This window comes from Natrix helvetica, assembly GCF_964273705.1.
Source record: "Natrix helvetica genome assembly, chromosome: 1".
Lineage (NCBI taxonomy): Eukaryota > Metazoa > Chordata > Lepidosauria > Squamata > Natricidae > Natrix > Natrix helvetica.
Genome location: NC_138548.1, coordinates 220,071,637 through 220,091,629, shown reverse-complemented (window position 1 = coordinate 220,091,629; position 19,993 = coordinate 220,071,637). Strand labels below are relative to the sequence as shown.

Below are 19,993 nucleotides of genomic sequence, written 5' to 3'. Positions count from 1 at the left end.
GCACGTCCATTTTGGCAAAGGGGGTGGGGTTTCGGTAGGCCAAAATGCTGCATTCAGTGTATAAGATGAACCCAGATTTTCACCCTCTTTTTGAGGGGACAAAGGTCTTATACTCCGAAAAATGTGGTATATCCAGGGCCGGATTTAGATGAAAAGAGGCCCTAGGCTATTCCACTTATGGGGCCCTTTCACCTCCCATTTTTAAGTTTGTAAATTACATGAGAGATAATAAAATACATCACTACTGTGATATATATATCAATATATTAAATGAAACATGTTGTAATTGGTACTAACCTTTAAAAAAAATGTGGCACGGATAATAAATAAAAATAAAAGGCCCTTCTTGATCTTGAGGCCCTAGGCTGAAGCCTAGTTAGCCTATAGGAAAATCCGGCCCTGGGTATATCCAATCCTAACAGAGGTATGTACAGGTAGTCCTCGACTTACAACAGTTCATTTAGTGACCATTCAAAGTTACGGCACTGAAAAAAGGGACATGACCATTTTTCACACTTACAGCCCCATGATCACATGATCAAAATCCAGAGCACGGGGGTCCAGCTTGCGGTGTCACTTTGCCGTCACATGATGTATTGCGACGGTTTTTCCCTTCATGGAGCTGGTGTGGGTGTGGCCTGCGTATGAGACATCCGGCCCGTGGGCTGCCAGTTTCACACCCCTGATTCAGTGGCAATTGCCTCATATTTATAACAGTTGCAGTGTCCTGGGGTCACTGCTTTTGTCACCTTCTCATGAGCAAAGTCAATGGGGAAGCCAGATTCACTTCACCATGTTACTAACTTAAATGCAATGAATCACTGAAAAACCGAAAAGTCATTAAATGGGGCAAAACTCACTTAACAAATGTTTCACTTAGCAACATAAATTGTAGTCGTAACTTGAGGACTACCTGTATATGTGGGTGTGAAAGTAGCATTATGGTGATTTCATAGAAGTTCCATCCATTCTTACATGCCTACTGTTCACACAGTTTCTGTCCCTTTGACACAAGCTCTGCCAGTGTCTTTGAGCGCCCCCTAGTGATCAAACTATAGGAACACAACGTCCATGCAGAGTGAATCCTCTAATCTGATGTCTTCTTCTCTGACTGGGAAATGTGTTATACCAGGGAGCTCAGCTCCTTCTGCTGTACCACCTGTCCTCTCTACCACAAGCCAGCGAGCAAAGCCTGCCTGTCCACCCACTCCTGCACTGGCCTGATTGTTACCAAAGATACTGGGCCTGCCTTCGGGCTTAACGATCTCTCATCATTATGTGCTCCTAATGTAGGAACTTTGCAGCCTAGGTAGAATTTTTCCATTTGGGCGCTGGCATTCTGCACCCATCCTCCAAAAAAGGGAAATGGGCCAGGACAAAGAGACAAACAGAGCCAAGACAAGATACTTGATTTCATTTCTTCTGAAAGAAAACTGCATTGATATAATTAAACATTTTTTCCTCCCTCTATGTTTAATTCCTACCCTGTTTCCCTGAAAATAAGACCTCCCCAGATAATAAGCCCAATCGGGCTTTTGAGCGCATGCGCTAAAATAAGCCCTCCCCCCAAAATAAGCCCTCTCCTAAAATATTTAAACGCATGCACAGCCGGTTCCTGCCATTTCCTGGGGGGAAGGGGAGGAACATGCCCCACGCACCCCACATGCACGTGCCATTCACATGGAATCGCCTTGCGGAGGCTGCTCCCGCAAACCCTGCACCCCTTCTTTTTTGTGGCGGCTGCAAAAAGAGTGGCAGGCTCAGCGACACTAGGGATGGCATCAGTGTGCCAGAAACAGAACTTCCGGCCCTCTCTGGATCAGCTGATCCAGGGGCTGGGGGCCAAGGTTAAGGGGACCCCTGCACCTCAAAAATAATAAGACCTCCCCCAAAATAAGGCCAAGTGCTCATTTTGGAGGTCAAAAGAAAATAAGATCCTGTCTTATTTTCGGGGAAACATGATATTAATCCGTATTAAAAATGCCAAGCACTTGTGGGAGGTCCCAGGGCATCAGATTGCACTGTCCTTCATTTCTGATCCAGTTTTTTAAAAATACCAATTTGCACAGGACCTTCTTTAAAAGCCAGGCTTGCATTGCAAAACCACAAACGTGACCAAGAGCTGTTAGATATTTATCTGTAAAAAGCTAATCGATAGCTTGGAAGAGTTTTATCAGTCAGATCAGAGTGACAAGCCGGCAGGGCTGGTTGTTCAGGATTGGGATTAAATAATCATTGCAGGATGGCTTTTTCCAGGGAGCAAACACAGTTAAGAGGCCCTGTTGGAAACTGCTTTACTACCCTATTTTCCCCAAAATAAGAGCAGGGCCTTGTTTTCTTTTGACCCCCGAAACAAGCGCTTGGCCTTATTTTTTGGGAGGTCTTATTATTTTTGAGGTGCAGGAGGCAGCGAGCATGGTCACCTCGCGGCTGCTGCAGCAGTGAAGCGCGTGGTGCATCACTGGGCCTGCCACTCTTGTTGCGGTGGCCATTAGCATGACAGAAGAGGCATGGGGGTGAGGGTTGCAGGAGCAGCCGTTAGGTAAGGGCATGTGGAGTGTGTTCCCCCTCCCTTCCCCCCCTCCGGCCTTGCCTCCTCACCTCCTGTTGTTTGCACAGCAAGCAACCAGAGGAAATGGCAGGGACCGGCCGTGCATGTGTTTAAATATTTTCAGCGAGGGCTTATTTTGGGGGGAGGGCTTATTTTAGCGCATGCGTCCAAAAGCCTGATTGGGCTTATTACCCAGGGAGGTCTTATTTTTGGGGGAAACAGGGTAATAAGACAGAAGAAGGGAACTGTTTGCAGTTAAAGCTATTTTTCTCTTAAACTGGTACATTGCCTCAACTTTAAAACAACAAACAAGCATTAAGGAGGTAAAGCTTTTACTTCAGGGATCAAGAAATTTGCATCAATCAAAAGAACCTTGATCTACCAGCAAGGCACGGAAGCATGGTGCTGCTCTTTGTTTAGGGCTCTATATACAGCGTTTTTAAAATTATCCTTAGTTTGACTTTTTTATTTTATTTGACTGAGTTGATGCCAATCCTTCAAAGTAGACCAGGTCAGAAAACTTACAGGTACAAGAAATACTAGAACTCTACTTTTATTGACCTAAACTATAATCACATAATCCTGAAAGACTGTCAAAGCTTTCTTCTTATACTAAAAAAAAATCATGATTGGACATGATTGAGTTTCTTTCTCACCCCCTTGATTTTTCCAAGCTAAGTTCGTATTTTGCCAAAGGCTGCCGCATATTTTTTTCAAGGTTTCTTCTGAATTCCTCTACAGTTAAACATTATCTTGCTAATATGTAAACATGATGGGCATGTTATTGACATGATGAATTATCTAAGACAGGGGTGTCACTCCCATCGTCACAATGTCATCAAGCGACATATGGCAACTTTCCCCCTCTTTGCTAAACCGGGCGTGGGCGTGGCCAGCGTGTCACGCATCTGGCTTGTGGGCTGTGAGTTTGACAGCCCTGATCTGCAGTAAGACGACGACATATTGTTGGAAGAAATGTCCATTTGGGTTCAGTTCCAAGTGGGGAAAAGGACACTGGAAACATGGATGCTGCTTGGAAAGATGGTTTAATGGTGGACAGGATCACATGGCTTGAGCTCCTGAACAGAAAAGGTGATCACATGCTTCAAGATGTTGGGTGAAGAAAAAAGAAAGAAGAGAACAGGCTTGCTGGGTTTTTTAATTTCTCTGTTCAGCCCCACCTCTCTGTTTCCTGTTCCTGTGTAAGAAATGTATTCTGATTGGTTGTCAGACTCCCATGGGGCCATGCAGGGGCAACTCTGTAGGCTGTCTTGAGTCCAAGTTTGGTTGAGCATTAGGGCTAATGCTATCATGCCTTAATCCCATCACCCTGAAAGGGGAAAATCTTTGTTGTGTAGAGTAGACTGGCTCAGGCATTTTAATGGCACATTAAAAGGCGGGGGCTATTAAGAGTGAGCCTGCTTCCTGCCTAAAAACATTTCTCCATTTCTGATCCAGGGAAATATAACATTCTGCTTTTTCAATATTTCCCAGGATATTTCATTTTTCTAGGAGAGGGGTGGGTGCTAACTTCCTACAGTATATTTCTTTAAAAACTTATCTCATTTTTTAAAGTTTAAAAACTTGGTTAAAAACTTGAATGTGGAGTTTTCTTGGCAATATATAGATGTGATTTTCCATTGCCTACTTCTGGAATGTTTTCCAACTCCCTGATATGTCTTTTAGTAGTCTCCCATCCAACTGCTGTCCTGATCCATTCTGCTTAGCATTGTGATATTAAGTTAATATTATATTAAGTTGTATTATATTAAGTTGGGTTGGTGCTTCTACTTAGTTGAACCGTAATCCTTGTCTCTTGTTTAGCATGTGTTTTTCATGCTCAGTTAGTGCACAGGAAATGCTTCTACTGGTGATATCTAAGTACTCATTCCAACTGTTAAAATCATCATCATGTTTTTGGAGAAATATGGTAATATAAATAATTAGGATATTACAGAGTGAATATAATTCAAACATAGTGCTTCAGACATATTAATGCAGCATCTCTCTAAAGCAGCCTAGCATTTTCATATTGAAAAAAGTGAAGAAAAAGTGTCATATTGCTAAAATAATAAACTTGCTATATTTGGTTTGCTGAAAAAAGCTTGTGTGACTCTTATGCTTTCTTCTTTCTGAAAACATTCCAGATTCTGCCTTACTAAAGTGTAGAAATGTGCACATGTTAAAAAACAGGTAGAAGAAGCAATTTCCAAAAAGGAATATGGCCACTGAAAAAGTATAAAATGGGAAATAAATTATTGAAAAGGCTTATGTTCAGCATAGAATGTTGTACCGTGTTTTCCTGAAAATAAGACAGGGTCCTATTTTCTTTTGACTCCTGAAATAAGTGCTTGGCCTTATTTTTGGGGAGGTCTTATTATTTTTGAGGTGGAGGCTGTGAGCGTGGTCACCTCATGACTGATGTTATGTTGCAATATTTTTGGGGAAGGCTTATTTTCAGGGAAGGGGTTATTTTAGTGCATGCGCTCAAAAGCCCAGTTTGGCTTATTATCCAGGGAGGTTTTATTTTTGGGGAAACAGGGTACTTTCTCTTAAGCTTTCAATTACAATTAAAATTATGTTTAGAGTAGAATGAGGGAAAATGAACCCAGGATTGGGACTAGGTTGGACAACTGTGTCTGCAGAATAAGTATATTTAAAAAAAGTTTTTACTGAAAGATTTTAGATACAATAATACATTCAAAGAAAAAGATAATAAAACATGAAAAAGAAAATAAGGAAAGGAAGACACAAAGAAAAAAGGCAATTGAAAAGAAAACATGAACACACAGAGACACACATCTTTACCCCCTCCCTCGGGGAGCAGAAAATTGGTAGGGTAGCATTTTTTGCCAAACTTCGATTGTGCATGAGCTTTGATTGACTTATCATGTTTTTAGTGCTTGTGGAGGTCAAGTGCAAACGAGTGAAGTTCAAGCAGCGAGGACTCCTGCAGATGGGCTTCAAACTCTTTTCTAAAGGTTAGGAAGAGTCCAGAGGTGGGCTTCACATAATTTAACAACTGGTTCACCTAGTGCAGAACTGAAAATGTGAGCGCACGCAGACCCATGCACTTCGCTCTCACCTGCGTCTTCCTCACTTGCCCGCAGCTTCAAACACATTTATTTATTTATTTATTTATTTATTTTATTTCTTAGATTTTTAGACCGCCCCTCTCCCAGAAAGGGACTCGGGGCGGTGTACAGTCAATACAAATAAAATCAGTCATAATAATAAAATACATTTAAGATACATTTGGAGGGGGAGATAGGCTGTACTAAGAAATAAATATATTCTAATCCTAAAAACATCACAATTAAAACCCCAAACCCAATTAAAATAAAGTAAATCCCCGGGAGGTAAAACTAAGAAAGTGCCAGGCCAGCTGATTGAAATAGGTGAGTCTTTAACTTTTGCCGGAAGGAACGGAGGTCGGTGGTAGTTCGAATGTCTGGGGGGAGGTCATTCCAGAGGGTTGGGCCCATCACAGAGAAGGATCTACTCCTAGGTGTCGCCCGCTGGCATTGCCTAGCAGACGGCACCAGGAGGAGCCCCTCCCTGTGTGAGCGGATAGGTCGCAGGGACGTGTGTGGTAGGATGCGATCCTGCAGATAACTAGGTCCTATGCCATGGAGCGCTTTAAAGATGGTGATCAATACCTTGAAATGCACCCGAAAGGCCACAGGTAGCCAGTGTCACCTCCCAGGCTGCCAGTACCAGCCAGGAGGGGCACGGGCCCGTTAAACATGTGGTGGGTCGCAGCCGTCCACGCAACCTGTCCAAATCCTCGGGGGCAACAGAGTCAAACTCCTCCCAGAATGGTCTCTCAAGACTCGCTGTTGGCGGCTCGTCTGGTCCACTGACGGAGGTCCACCCGCTCCGGATCTGCTCGATTTTGTCCTGAAGATATTCCCCAAACTCCTCTGCTCTACCCTGTAAGGGTGTCTCCCGCGCCCCCTGCGATAAAAGGGAGCGGGTCACCCTAAACAGGGCGGCAGGGCGGTTATCCGCGGACGCAATAAGAGCAGCACAATGTCTACGTTTGGCCGCTCTTATTGCCACAAGGTAAGTCCGCAAATAGGCTCTTACCTGTGTTCGGTCAGATTCGGAGCGTGAGGACCTCCACCTGCTCTCTAGACGTCTCCTGTGGCGCTTCATCACCCTAAGCTCCTCAGTAAACCAAGGAGCCCGGGTGGGTCGATGCCGCAGGAGAGGTCGCAAAGGCGCAACCCGGTCCAAGGCCCCAGTCGTCGCCCTATTCCAGGCAGTCACTAGGTCCTCGGGGCGGGAGCGGGACAAGGCTACAGGTATTGGCCCAAGCTCCGTCTGGAATCTATCAGATTCCATCAGGTGCCTGGGGCGGTACCAGTTTATAGAGTCTGGTTCCGCCTCCTCGCGGTGGGGGATAGCGCCAGGGAAGTCCAGCCGGAGGGATGAGTGGTCTGACCATGACAGGGGCGTGATGACTAAATCCCCTATTCCCAGATCACTCGTCCACTGTTCAGATACAAAAATGAGGTCCAGTGTGTGGCCCCCTTTGTGAGTGGGGCCCTGCACTAATTGGGTCAGGTCCATGGCCGTCATGGAAGCCATGAACTCCCGAGCCACCTCGGAAGCCGCTCCCGTTGACGGCAAGTTGAAGTCCCCCATGACCAAAAGTCTGGGAGTCTCAACTGCCGTCGCTGAGATTAGCTCGAGGAGCTCGGGCAGGGCTGCTGATGCATAGCGAGGAGCCAAGTATACAATCAGCAAGCCTCACTGCCTCCCTGGGCCCCAGTTCACACCAAGGGACTCACACCCGGGTATCTGAGGGACAGTGAACTCCCTCGGCTCTAAACACTCCCGCATAACCACCGCCACCCCACCACCCTTACCCAGGGCCCGAGGCTGATGGAATGCACGGAAACCCGGTGGGCACATTTCCACGAGGGGTAAACCACCCTCGTGGCCCAGCCAGGTCTCCGTTATCCCTGCAAGGTCTAGCTCCCCCTCTGAGATCAACTCATTAATGAGGGGGGCCTTGTTAGTGACAGACCTTGCATTGCAAAGCATCAGCCGCATGCCCTGGCTCTGTAGCACCTGTCCACCTAGACTGCAGGGGTTGGTACAAGCGACCGGGCGTAACCAGCAGCCGCGGTCTCCCAACCGACCTTGGGATCTTATCCTGTCCTCGCATCCCCTCCTCCCCGCGACCGTTGTAATAGGACAACCCTCTGCTTTAGTGACCTTTATATTCCCCCCCTCCACCGCATCCCCGTCCTTCCTGGACTCACCTGTCTGTCCGGCGCTGGCTCTCCTCCCTGTCTGATTAGCCCTCCCCCCACCCTGGAACCCCCTAAAAAAGATAAAAAACATTTTACTAAAAATCCCCTTAGCTTCCGGTTCCTGCACCTCTCGGGGTCCACGAACCCGTCCTCGAGGCGGGCCCTTGAAAGAGCCAAGGGCCAAGCCTGCGAGAGAGGGGCCTCCCGCAGGCGGAGCAAGTCTAACCTCGAATAAGTTATTATCGACAAAATTCCAGTAGGGGCTAAGGTGCTGTAGATGGTAAAAAGTCAGTATGGGGGGGAGGTAGAAGGCATTAGTCCCATAAGTCAGTGTCAATGTGGGGGGTAAGAGGCATTGTCCTGGATAATTCTTCAGTAATGAGTGGGGGGGGGGAGTAGATGTCTAGATGATAAGATTGGACGGATGTGGCGATGATGGTAGAAATGGTAAAAAAGATGGTAGAAAAAATGGGTGATAGCCCCAGCTGTAAAGTTGGTGATAACCCTCCATGATCTTAGGTGGTCCTAGGTGGGGATAAGCTCAGGAACAGAGATTCAGGGTCCTTGGTGGGTGGGGGGGGGCAGTCTTGGCTCCAAATAACCATACTCCTAGGCAGCCTTCCAGCCTCTCCATGGTCATAGGCCCGGTCCATGGCCCTAGGCCAGATCTTCCAGAGGCCTCAGATGATCCAGGCCCCCTCAACCACCATAACCACCATCCTCTCCCACTCTGTCCTGGCTCCCACCTAAAGGGTCCAGTAGTCCAGGCTCTCACCCAGTGCTCACCCAGCGTTCCAATGTTCCAAGCGTTGGTCTTCCGGTGTCTTCCCAACAGCGCCGGCCTCCAGGAGTCACCGGGAGCCACCAGAGGATGATAAAAGCCTCAGCGAAAAGCCCTGGCAAGGCAAGGCCCTTGGCAGAGGCAAGGCAAGGCATTTTGCAAGCAGATCTTCTTTCAGCCTTTCCCAATCGGCTGCCTCGCCTCTCTGCCGGCCGCTCTGTCGCTCCGCTTGTCTCCTCCGCCGGCGCGCACGCCAAACGCTGAACGCTGTAACGTCGCCGCCATTCCTCTCCTGCTCGCACCCCCCAGCCTCTTCCTGCCTTGCGTCGATCTTCTGTGACCTCCCCTCGGTCACCGCGACCACCCTGGCGGACCAAAATGCGTCCGAAACCAGCCTGGGTGGTCCATGAATCCGACTCTCGGCCCTCCGGTGGCATGAGGGCCGGGAACAGCACCCATTGCCCCGTTGGAGCTCTATGGCGTCTCCCGGAGCTCAAGAGGCGACCGCCATGGCGATTTCATGCGCGCGGCATCCAGCATGTCTTCTCGGAAAGCCGCAGTGAGTAGAGCAGGCGAGGCGCGGAGATCAGCTGGGCTGTGTGGGTAGGGCGAGCAAGCCAGAGAGTGAGATATATAGGACAAGATAGAACCAGGGCAGGTGGTTGGAACTACTGGTATGGCTGAACCGGTCCAAACTGGCAGCAGCCCACCTCTGAAACAGTCTTGTCTGGAAGTGCCCATTATTGCTTGCTCTTATTCAGGGACGTTCGGTTAGGGGAGGCAGGGGAGGCAGAGCCTCACCGCTCTCATCATGAAAAGAAAAAAAAGGGAAAAGGGAAAAGGCACACGTGGTTCGATTCCCTGCATTCCTGAGTCAGCATGAAGGGGACTGCGGAGCTCCCCTCAGCCTCCTGCACATGTGATCACCAGCCTCACCAGCCATAAACCTCACCGCACGTCACTGCTCTTATTGCATAATCCACATGAAATTAGTGCCAAATTTTCCTTTCTAGGCCTCCTCTGAATACTGCGTGATATACATTTCAGAGATTGCCTGAACAGAGGTAATGAATGAGTCAAAACCTCATTTTAAACCTCAACAATTTTTGAACAGTTTTTTTTCTAAAACCCAACACATTCTTGGTGATTAGTTTCTAAAGGAAGAGGTGTTAACTTCCTCACCTATCTGAAAAGCTTGTTTCTAAATCCCAAAAGAGAGGGTGGCTTAGCCAAAGCTTATACCAACATGTGTTGACACAGTTCTTAAAATATACCCATCTATTCTCGATCTCAGTTGCTTATTCCCAAACTGATGCACCTCCTCTCAAATTAACAGGTGGGATCAGCTCCCTACTTGTATTTTTTGGCAGCAGCTGCATCAAAATAGGGTTCTCCTGCAAAAGAGAAATAATCACAGCTAAACCTGTGGTATTACCTGCCTGAAGACAGATAAAAGCAGTAGCCATCCAATGCTGAATTGCAACTCTGAACACATCTACAAAGCATGAGCGATTGTAAACCAGGCTGAGAGTTATAGTTTAGCCACATCAGAATGCCAGATTGTTTACTCTGCCCTCTGAGCTCTCTGTGAGACTTTATAAATCGCTCCTTATATCATTCCCCTGAGCTGCTGCTGCTGCTGCTATTCACAAACATGCTACAAGGAAGAGTATTTGACTAAAGTTGCTTAAGACAGCAAGTGACCGGGGAGCAGATCAGATGTGTGATCAGTATTACCTAAGGGTGGGATTGAAAAAAATTAGCAACTGGTTCTCTGCCCGATTGCTGAGTGGGCGTGGCCATGGGGGACGTGACCAACTTGGCCTCCTCACGGCGGAGGGGAGGGGAGGGTGTTTTCACCCCCAGGCTCAGAAGGCTTCCCTCGAATCTCCGGGAGGGCCAAAATGGCCTCCCCTGGGCTCCGGAGGCTGGAAACTGGCCTGTTTCTGGACTTCCGGAACTTCCAGTATGTTATGTTCTAAGTTCTCACTCCGATCCATCCCCATAGCGGGAGTTGAGCTCGAACCTGATTGGTCGGCCCATCTGACAGCCAAGTACAGGAGATCAGCAGTTGCCTGTCACTGAGCTGTTACACTGTTAGCTGCAAAGTTAGCAATAAATGGTTATCTTTATTAATCACTTCTGTCTCGCCTCAGTTCCTTGCCCCCTCTGTTCACGAAATAGAACATGATAGGCCTGTTTTTTGCTGTCCCCAGGCTCCGGAGCCTTTTCCCGAGTCTCAGGGAGGACGAAAATGGCTTCCCCTGGCCTCCAGAGGCTCTCCAGAAGACTTCCGGTAGGCCCGTTTTTCGCCCTCCCTAAGCCTCCACATGGACCCTGAACATATCTGGCATGATGAACGGGCTGCGTGGAGACTCCTGAGAGGGGTGGGTTGGGCGGGGCCAGCCGGTCCTTGCAACAACCGGTACAGCAAACCACATGCAAAATTAGCATGAACTGGTGCGAACTGGCTGAATCCCACCCCTGGTATTACCTGAGTTGGTTTTGCTGTGTATATCCATTTTCTCATTTATATTAACAGCACCTTTCTGCCTGCTTTCATTGTCCTCATAAGAATAATAAGAATGACGATATATTTAGGAAAATCTGGGATTGTGCTGAAATGGATAGACTAACCTTAAAAATTAAAGATAAAGAAGACTCGAAATATTATAGGACATGGAATAAATTTTATGAATGGATAGAGAAAAGAGGTAGAAATGAGAGGGAAGTTGATGAATGTCGACAACTGTTAGTATGGAAAATAAAAATGCTATAGAATTATGGATATAATGCGGAAAAATTGTAAATAGGTTAATAGGTTCTTAAATAGAAATTTAGTTAAAGCTCATTTTCTTTTCTGCAGAAAAGAGCCAACAAGGAAGAAGGATTAGGACGTGTTATTTATTAATTAAATTTTTATGCCACCCCCCGAAAAAGAATAATAAGAGTAAAATATTACAGAAGATTAAAGACTGCTTTACAAGTCATGCCTGTCATGTCGCACCAATTTCTGCTTGTAAAAATAAGAACAGGATACAAATAAACAACTCAAGGCAGTCAACATATCACTAGAAAATTATCCTAGTGGTATTGTACACTTAAGTTGGCTATCGCTCAGAAACCAGTGGCACCAGTAGACCTGGCTACCTTGGCAAAGGTGACAGTGCCTGACTGTGCCATAGCCCGGAGACCCACCCCCTCCTGCCAATCTTCCAGCAGTCAATGTTTTCTTTTGCTCTGCCATCTTACCAGAAAACTAAAATTTCAATTGGTTTTGGGGGCCCATTTGGCTCCCTGGGGTAACCAGCCTTCTTATATAAATCATTACCTCATTGCCTCTCGCGATTGAAGTACAGGTAGTCCTTGACTTACAACGGTTCACTTAGTGACCATCCAAATTTACAACATCACTAAAAGTGAGTTATGACCATTTTTCACGCTTATGACCGTTGCAGCATCCCCGTGGTCATGTGATTTACATTTGGATGCTTGACAACTGACTCACATTTATGACGATTGCAAGGTCCCTGGGTCAAGTGATTCCCCTTTTGCGACCTTCTGGCAAGCAAAGTCAATGGGGAAGGCAGATTCACTTAACAACCATGTTACTAACTGAACAACTGCAGTGATTCACTTAGCAAATGGGGCAAGAGAGGTCATAAAATGGGGCAACACTCACTTAATAACAGTCTCACTTAGCAATGGAAATCTGAGGCTCAATTGTGGTCTTAAGTCGAGGACTCCCTGTAGATGGCTCATCAGAGATATCCTTGATGAGGAAGGATGAGGGAGAAACAAGATGGTGACTGCATTGTGTTAACCCTGTCCTTTCAGTACACACGTCGGCATACAATTTACAAAGAGGGTGGGGCTTCCACTGTGTAGATGTGCTGTTATCTTCCCTTCCTTGCCTCTTCTCCCCCATGCTGCTCCTTAAATCTCACACTTTCAGCCAAAGATTATTATACACGTCTTTCTTTTTTATTGATAATAAATAATTCAATACATAACAAATAATGACAAAGCCCCCAAGCAAAACACATTCTTCTTTGGTAGAAAAACAATAGTTGGACATGGCCTGTCCCCTCCAAAATTAAGTTATAAAGGAGACAAGTGTGTAATATTTTAGGTGAAGATGAGAGCTTTTTCCCTCATAAAAGGTAAGCTTTCTTAAAATTCAACATTTGGCTTGGCCTTTTATCACATTCTCTTGAACCACAGCTGTTGTCACTCAGGGAACTTTCTCCTGGTCTGTAGGCCTGCCAGATAAGATTGTCTTTCTCTGCAAGTAGATTCCCCGCCCCCCCTTAATCAGGCACACACTGAGCTCAAATTAGTTTATTTAAGACTTGTAATTGGAGAATGAGTCTTCCCCCTGCCCTATATATATCCATCAGGCTTTCCTAAGGTCCACTGGAGAACCCTTTTGGAGCCAATATAATTTTGTCCGCATGGATGTTATCTGGTCCTGATCTTTCCCCAGAGTGCTAAGAAATATTGCATCTTTCTCATGCTGAGGAGAATTCTTTCTAAAATTGCATGTCTGTATAGTTATTTTACATTTGCCCTCATTCTTTTGGGAGGGGGGCAAATCCATTTGGTGTTACTCTGAGGCAGGAAAGGGAGAGCGAAATGGTGATTCATCAGGTGTCATGAGTGAATTGCATTCCCATGTTATTGCACCTTCCTGTGCTGCTTCTCTCTCTGTATCTGGATTCCAAGCATAAGTTGAACACTGTTGTCAGCTACCAGAGCCAACTTCTATCTACTGTTATTGGTTCTACTCCTGATTCCCATCTCTACCAATTAATTACACTTCTCCTCCTCCGATTCCCCCCTGTTGACTTGCTCTAAGCAACACAAATGGTGGCAACTTTCCTTCACTCTCAGCTTCTTCTCTCTCTCTGCATCCAAAACATGCGAGAACTGAATCAGGGTAATCTAAATGGCTACGGGAGACAGACTGAGCTCTACTGAATAGCCCTCAAAGAATTTCTGTCTGTTGCTTCTTGGAAGCTACCTAAGAAGGAAATTAAGTCAAAGCAAGGAACTTTGATGTACTGTATTCCCTTTGAACTGTGAAATTTTTAGGAAGGGAATGGCTTGAGGCACTTCCTGAGGACACTTGCTTCCCTCATGGCATTCTATGACAACACCATTTATGGATCTTAAGATAGTATCTTCTTTTTAAAAGATTTGCCTTCCTGGGACCTCCTACAAATCCTCACAGGTTTCATGCAAAACTGCTGTCAGTTTTTCTCTCTTCACGAGCCACATAATTACCTTCAACTCAGGGTTCGCTTCATATTTTGGCTGCCTTAAATATTAAGATTAAAGACATCGCATTTCAAAACAAGTGACAAATATTGGTGCATAGTTGAGATGAGCTCGAGCCACTGTGTCCCCCCCTCCAAAAAAAAAAAAGCCTGGAGCATATCAATAAAACTGTAGTGACAAATTCTGGACTCCTGCCATGAAGTCAAATGTCAATATCTAAACAAATGACTGTGCCCTCTCGTAAAAAAAAAAAGAAAAAGAAAAAGAAGAAGAAATGTGGATAGAACAATCCTGGAGCACTTCCAGATTTTTGCAGCCCCAGGAGGTGAAGGTACTGTCCTTGTCTGATTTTGCTGTTTCAATGAGTCACATTTTCTCATGCGCTCAGATACATACAGCTATGGGTTCAAGGCGGTTATTTAGGCAAGTAAGCTGTTTCCATTCTCTCTTCAGGTCCTGGACACTGGGGGAAGTTTCTTGGGCTTACAGTGAGCGTTTATCGTCATGCAAGACATCAGGTTCCTTCTCTCTTTCTCCTCCTGATTATTTTTGTTTATGGAGAAGACATTTCCATGCTTTTCTCTTTCTCTTCCCATTCTTCTTCTGACTCGTAAGTACCTTTGATGATGGCCACTCTTTCAGACATATTCATTGAGTGAGGAAGTAGCAGGTAGTTGTACAACAGAGAAGCTAGAATGGCTCCAGAAATGGGTCCAACCCAGAACACCTGAAAAACCAATACAAGGAATTAGTTAAAGACTTTCAAATTTCCCCAACTAAGCCAGCTAGCGCAGTTAATACAGTTATTGGTGGATTTGCACAACACACAGGTCTTGGTTAAATGGGACCGAGGAAATTTGGTAGGTTCTGAAAAGCTATCCATTATTTTAACGAGTTGTGTGAATCAGAATATCCTATTAAGATGTAATAAAATTTGTTTTGACATAGCATATTATGTGACACAGCCTAGTTCATAATGCCTCTGAATTTTAGAAAAATCGAATTGTTTCTGCTTGTGCAAAATCCCTGTGACTTTTCAGAAGCTAGTATGAAATGTATCCGGGCAGTGATGTCTGTCTGTCTGTCTGTCTGTCTGTCTGTCTGTCTGTCTGTCTGTCTGTCTGTCTGTCTTTCTATCCATTCCTTGATTGTCCTCAGATTCTTATGAAATTACATCAATTTGAAGGTTCTTTTTATTAATAAAAACAAAATACAAGGACAAACAAACAAAAACGCCATTTCCAAGGAAGGAAATAATGTTTCAGTGATATTTGTGGGGATTGTTATGGGCTTCTGCGTTTCACAGTTTTTTCAGCTCACATTTTAAGAACCACAGTTTCAGTTGAGGTATGAACATGTGAGACAGAGAAATCCTGTTCTATTTTCTTCAGTATTCATTAGCCTTCCCAGTTTTATGTCACCTGCTAACTGAATAAGCATTCCTTCTTCTAGAAAGCTGCCATTATGAATATGGTTCAGTGTACTTCATTTTGGTTGATATGAGCTATGCCACTATGATAAATCCACTTCTTACCCAATGAGCAGAGGTAAACCTTTTCATGACAACTGCAGGTCCAAAAGACCTGGCAGGATTCATAGAGCAGCCAGTGAAATAGATCTGTAGAGGAGAACAACAAAATAGGTTAGGCATACAAATTTCCCTTACCACTTCAAGGCGGACAATCTGCTTGCTCCTTCCCCTGGAAAATCACCTGTCAATTGCCCTTCAGCTAGCATTTCTCTTGCCATATACTACGAGAAACCTATTTTTGTGTATCACAGCAGCCAAATAGTAAAGGGCCTTCCATAGATCCTGCTCCCAGCACCAGTCACGGAGAACACAAAAGGTCAGGCAATGACATATCAAGGAAGAGTTATTGTTTAAGAGGGATGTTGGCACTTCCATCTGTGGAACAGATGGGATTTACCATCAAAGGCTTTACCATCTGTGCTGATGTTTGGAGGAAAGACAGACAACATGAAGTTCAACACAGGCACTAAACGGATTGTGAGGTCTGAGTGTTTTGAATTCTGTTAATCACACCATTCACAAAAGCTTCTGCCTACAACTTGGGGGTTTAACCTTGCCTAGGCTGCATTGAGTGAAGAGGAATTGTCTTGGGCAGAATAAATATTAAATAACAATTAATATGTATTGATAACTAACTTTATTTTTTAAAATATTTTTATTGTGGGTCCATGTTACTAGTTGTCCAGGGTTGTATATGGCCTGTGTGGTTGTTTGTGGGTTGGAAACACCTAGTCCGCAATGCCTACAGTAGATCCTAAGTTTGTTTTGAAATTTTGTGCCTTAGAATTGGGAAGACGTTGCCCAGGAAGTTATCCTATTCTCAGAAAATTCCCATATTCCGAATTGTCAACTGTGCAGAAAAGATTGTAGCTACAGATGCCTTGTTCCCCTGGAGTTCACACCCAAGCTGCTTGCACAGGAGGACAAACAGACTGTAATAGTTATAGCACCTTATGATCTGAGGGTGGTTACCAGCCAAAATTGGCAGTGATGAGTCAAGCATGTATACTCCCTCTATTTGCTCCTTTCTTTGGCTTTTGCACAATGAGCACAAACAACACTTACCCCCACCAGATGGCCCAGGGTGACTGACAATCCAATGGACAGAGATGGGGATCCCACGTTGTCATTTCGGCGGTTGTCAGTTGAGGCAAAAATGCACAAGACAAGCTGGAAAGTCAAGATAATCTCCACGACCACCGCCTGGCCTGCTGTTGTGTTGTTGCTAAGCTGTTAGAAGAAAAAAGACACAGGTTTAGGCTTTAGTCTTGCATGTTCTTGTCAGGAAGTCACTTCTGCTAAAATCAAGAAGAATTGTGAATGCTGAACTGTGGAACAGGGCTTTGTGGTTGCCTTTTGGTTTAAATCTTTTGAGACGTGATCTGCAATTAACTCTGCACAGTGGCTTTTCTTGTGTCACTGGGGGTGTGTTCCTTAATCTCAAATAAACAATTCTATTTACCAAGCTTCAGCAGAGGTATGAGATTAGAGGCACCTTCCCAAAAGAAGAAACTAAGAGGCTTTTTAAAGCTCTGCAGAAAATAGAGCATGGTTCTTTGGGCGTTAAGAAGTTCAACTCTGTTTTCGTAAAATCTCTTTCATATTGTGTCTTGGTCACAGAAATTAAGCCTTGTCTCCTTCATCCCATCTGGAATATTTTCTTTGGATAATGTTGTATCCAGCAAGCCGGCCTGGCCTGTTAATTTTTAACTTATTTTAAATGTATTGTCTTTTAAATTCGGTTTGTTTTTTTGGATATGGATTTAATTTTTTTTTAACTTTTGGGATGTATGTTTTTTAATGTTGTACGCTGCCCTGAGTCCTTTTGGAGAAGGGCGGCATATAAATCCAAACAAACAAACAAACAAACAAACAAACATACTGTATGTCGAATGGCCTTTAAAACCATTGGGGCTTGTTGAAGATAACAGAAGGAAAGATAAGAGATTGTTCAGTAATTTGGAATAGATTTAAAGTTTCTTTTAGGTAGCCTCTGTTGGAAGTACCTTTAAATGGGTCCTGATATCATACTTAATGCAAGAGTCTGTTAAATTTGACTTAGAAAAGACAGGTGTTAATACCGTATATACTTCATTTTAAATTCCATTGGGGATTTACATATATCTTTTTACCACCTAAGGCAATACTTACTTTAGTTGGGGTCATAATGCAAATAGAAAGCTTTGATGGAGCAAGAGGCTCTTGGTTGTCTCTCCTTAGGTTTTTTCTTCTAATAACCATAATTAGACAATTGATGCAATATCTAAATAATTGGGATAATGAGTAAGAAGTGATGGAGAAATAAAAGGGAGAAATAAAGGGAGAAATAAAAGCCAGTTTGACTTAGTGGCTAAGGCACCAGTCTAGAACTTGGTGAGTTCTAGTTTTGCCTTAAGCTGGTTGGGTGACTTTGGGCTAATAGCTTTCTCTCAGCCCAACCCACCTCACAGGGCTGTTGTTGTGGGGAAAACAGGAGAAGGGAGGTCTATGTTTCCCACCTTGAATTATTTACAAAAATAATAAAGGCAGGGTCAAAAATCTAAAAAAAAGGGGTCCTTGGGAAAAGCCGTGGAATGAGGGGACATTGTCCGTAATCTGAAATCATGGCATAATTCTGAATAGAAGCAGTCTCAAATTCTACTTGTAATTCTTAGAGATGAAACCTGAAAGTCCCTCTTGCATTTAATAAGGGAGGTTTATGGATATGGCAAACTATTTCCATTTTGCTGCAAAGAAAATGGAAATGTGTCCCTGCAGTCACCAAGGGCCATACAAACCTTGAGATTTGCTTTTATATGCTCCTTCAAACATTACCTCCATGCCGTTTTCTGTATCTTTTTTTGTCCACCTCTAATAACATTTCTCACAAGCTTCCCAGATTGATTGTCGAACCTATTATGATGAAACCTTGGGTTCAATGAATTTAATGCTGCCCTGTGGATCTTTTCCAAGGACCTTGAGATAGGCATGTTTGTAGCTGTCCTTCTTTTTCTTTTCAAAGTCTTTGCTTTGCCTTGCATTGAATCAGAAATGATTACCCTGATTATTTTTCGGGAGACTTGGAGGAACAGTATAGTAAATGATATGTATGTGTGAGCGCATGTAAATCCTAGGCACCATTCTTTTGATGCCTTTCCAAGAACGCAGAAACCAACACTCACAAATTACACCAAGTGTGAAATTACTGGGAAACCTTTTTCAAAAGGAAAACAATGAATCTTTAATAAGCAACCAATAACTCTAGGTAGATTCTTTACGCTGTAATAACTCTAGGTAGATTCTTCATGCTGTTCCTGCTGATCTGTTAATCTATGGCAGTGATCGAGTTAATGCATTTCTTGCTTTCCTTTTTAAACCGACTCAGTCATCCCCTTTGGATATGGGGACGTTTGCAAAGAGCTCTGCCTTGTAAATAGCTCCATGCATGCTAGCAAACTTCTAGGGCCATGGATAAGAGAACATTTCCCTCTTACATTCCATCTGTGGCACCACCTGCTCTCTGGGAATGGAAAAGACACTCTTGTACCAGTATCCAGGAACAGAACAGCTGCTTTCCCCCTGAGATGCAAATTTTCCGTGGACCTGCCTGAGAATTCCTCCTACAGATTATTAGACAGATGTACTTACCCCATTGGCTGCCAGATTACCACGGGCATTGGTGGGGGTCACTCCGTAAAGGATGCCTGCACCGGCAATGGCCCCCAGCAGCTGAGCCACAATGTAAAACATCATCCGGAGGAAAGAGATCTGGTTCCCAACAAAGAAGGCGATGGTCACCGCTGGGTTGATATGGCCACCGCTGATATGACCAAAGGTCTGTACCATTGTGCCAATTGCCAAGCCAAATGCCAGGGAAATCTGAAGGACAGTTGGCAAGGCTGATGGCCACTTCAGGGCTGAGCCCAAACCAAAGAACACAAAAATCATGGTTGCCAAGAACTCGGTGAAGACGGCTCGGAGAAAAACAACGGTGCAAACTTCTTTCCTCATGGCTGGGGCTGGAGCTGGTAGACTGGCGACGATAAGGCCAAAGATGTAAAAAGGATTGTCCAAAAGTTGGGGCCATGCAAATGTATATATATATAGCTTTCTCTCTGTAGGTGTAGCAAGAAGGGATTGTGCCCAAGTGTGGGTGGAGCCAAGAAGGTGGCCAGTCCCCTCTTCTACCTGCTCTTCTGGAGTTTGGAAACTTTCCATCTTCAAGCCAAGGTCTAAGCTTTCCCCTTTTGCAGGCTCCAATTTGGATGCTAATTTCCTTGTTTTTATCTCCACACAATGGAGCCCTGTTGAATGGCCTTGCTGTTATGAGATAGCCACAGCATTGCATAATGACATATAGATTGGCACCTAGTCTGTTTATTCTGCTCCTTCTCACTCCCCAGCCCTTTTCCCTTTTTCTAAGTATCTTTGATTTGTAACCTTAGGCCTTTTTTTTAAAAATGATTTTTTTTACAACATTTGGATTGTGGCACCTTTGGTTTTTAATCCTTTTATTAAAAGGAAAATCCTTGGACAATCTCAGTGGGCAGCTTTGTCAAACTGGATTCTACAAGAAATGAATATTTTCCCCCAATGAATTTCTTTCC

General features: G+C 44.5%; 1 protein-coding gene across 1 annotated transcript; it reads right to left on the bottom strand.

Moving 5' to 3' along the window:
* Nucleotides 1–12,432: 12,432 nt before the first annotated feature.
* On the bottom strand, nt 12,433–19,519 carry AQP5 (aquaporin 5). The gene is made up of 4 exons (XM_081939172.1): nt 19,035–19,519; nt 16,473–16,637; nt 15,411–15,494; nt 12,433–14,603 (listed from the first exon to the last, which is right to left on the bottom strand). The coding sequence occupies exons 1-4, from the start codon at nt 19,395–19,397 to the stop codon at nt 14,430–14,432; spliced, it is 786 nt and encodes a 261-aa protein (XP_081795298.1). The 5' UTR covers nt 19,398–19,519; the 3' UTR covers nt 12,433–14,429.
* Nucleotides 19,520–19,993: the final 474 nt, after the last annotated feature.

Bases quoted from the DNA above. Each gene is read 5' to 3' on its own strand.
- AQP5 (XM_081939172.1), bottom strand. From the start codon at position 19,397: ATGAGGAAAGAAGTTTGCACCGTTGTTTTTCTCCGAGCCGTCTTCACC. The intron at 15,495-16,472 runs GTAAGTGTTGTT...TCTCCTCTACAG, and splicing joins CCCTGGGCCATCTGGTGGGG to ATCTATTTCACTGGCTGCTC. The intron at 14,604-15,410 runs GTAAGAAGTGGA...TTGGTTTTTCAG, and splicing joins GGTTTACCTCTGCTCATTGG to GTGTTCTGGGTTGGACCCAT.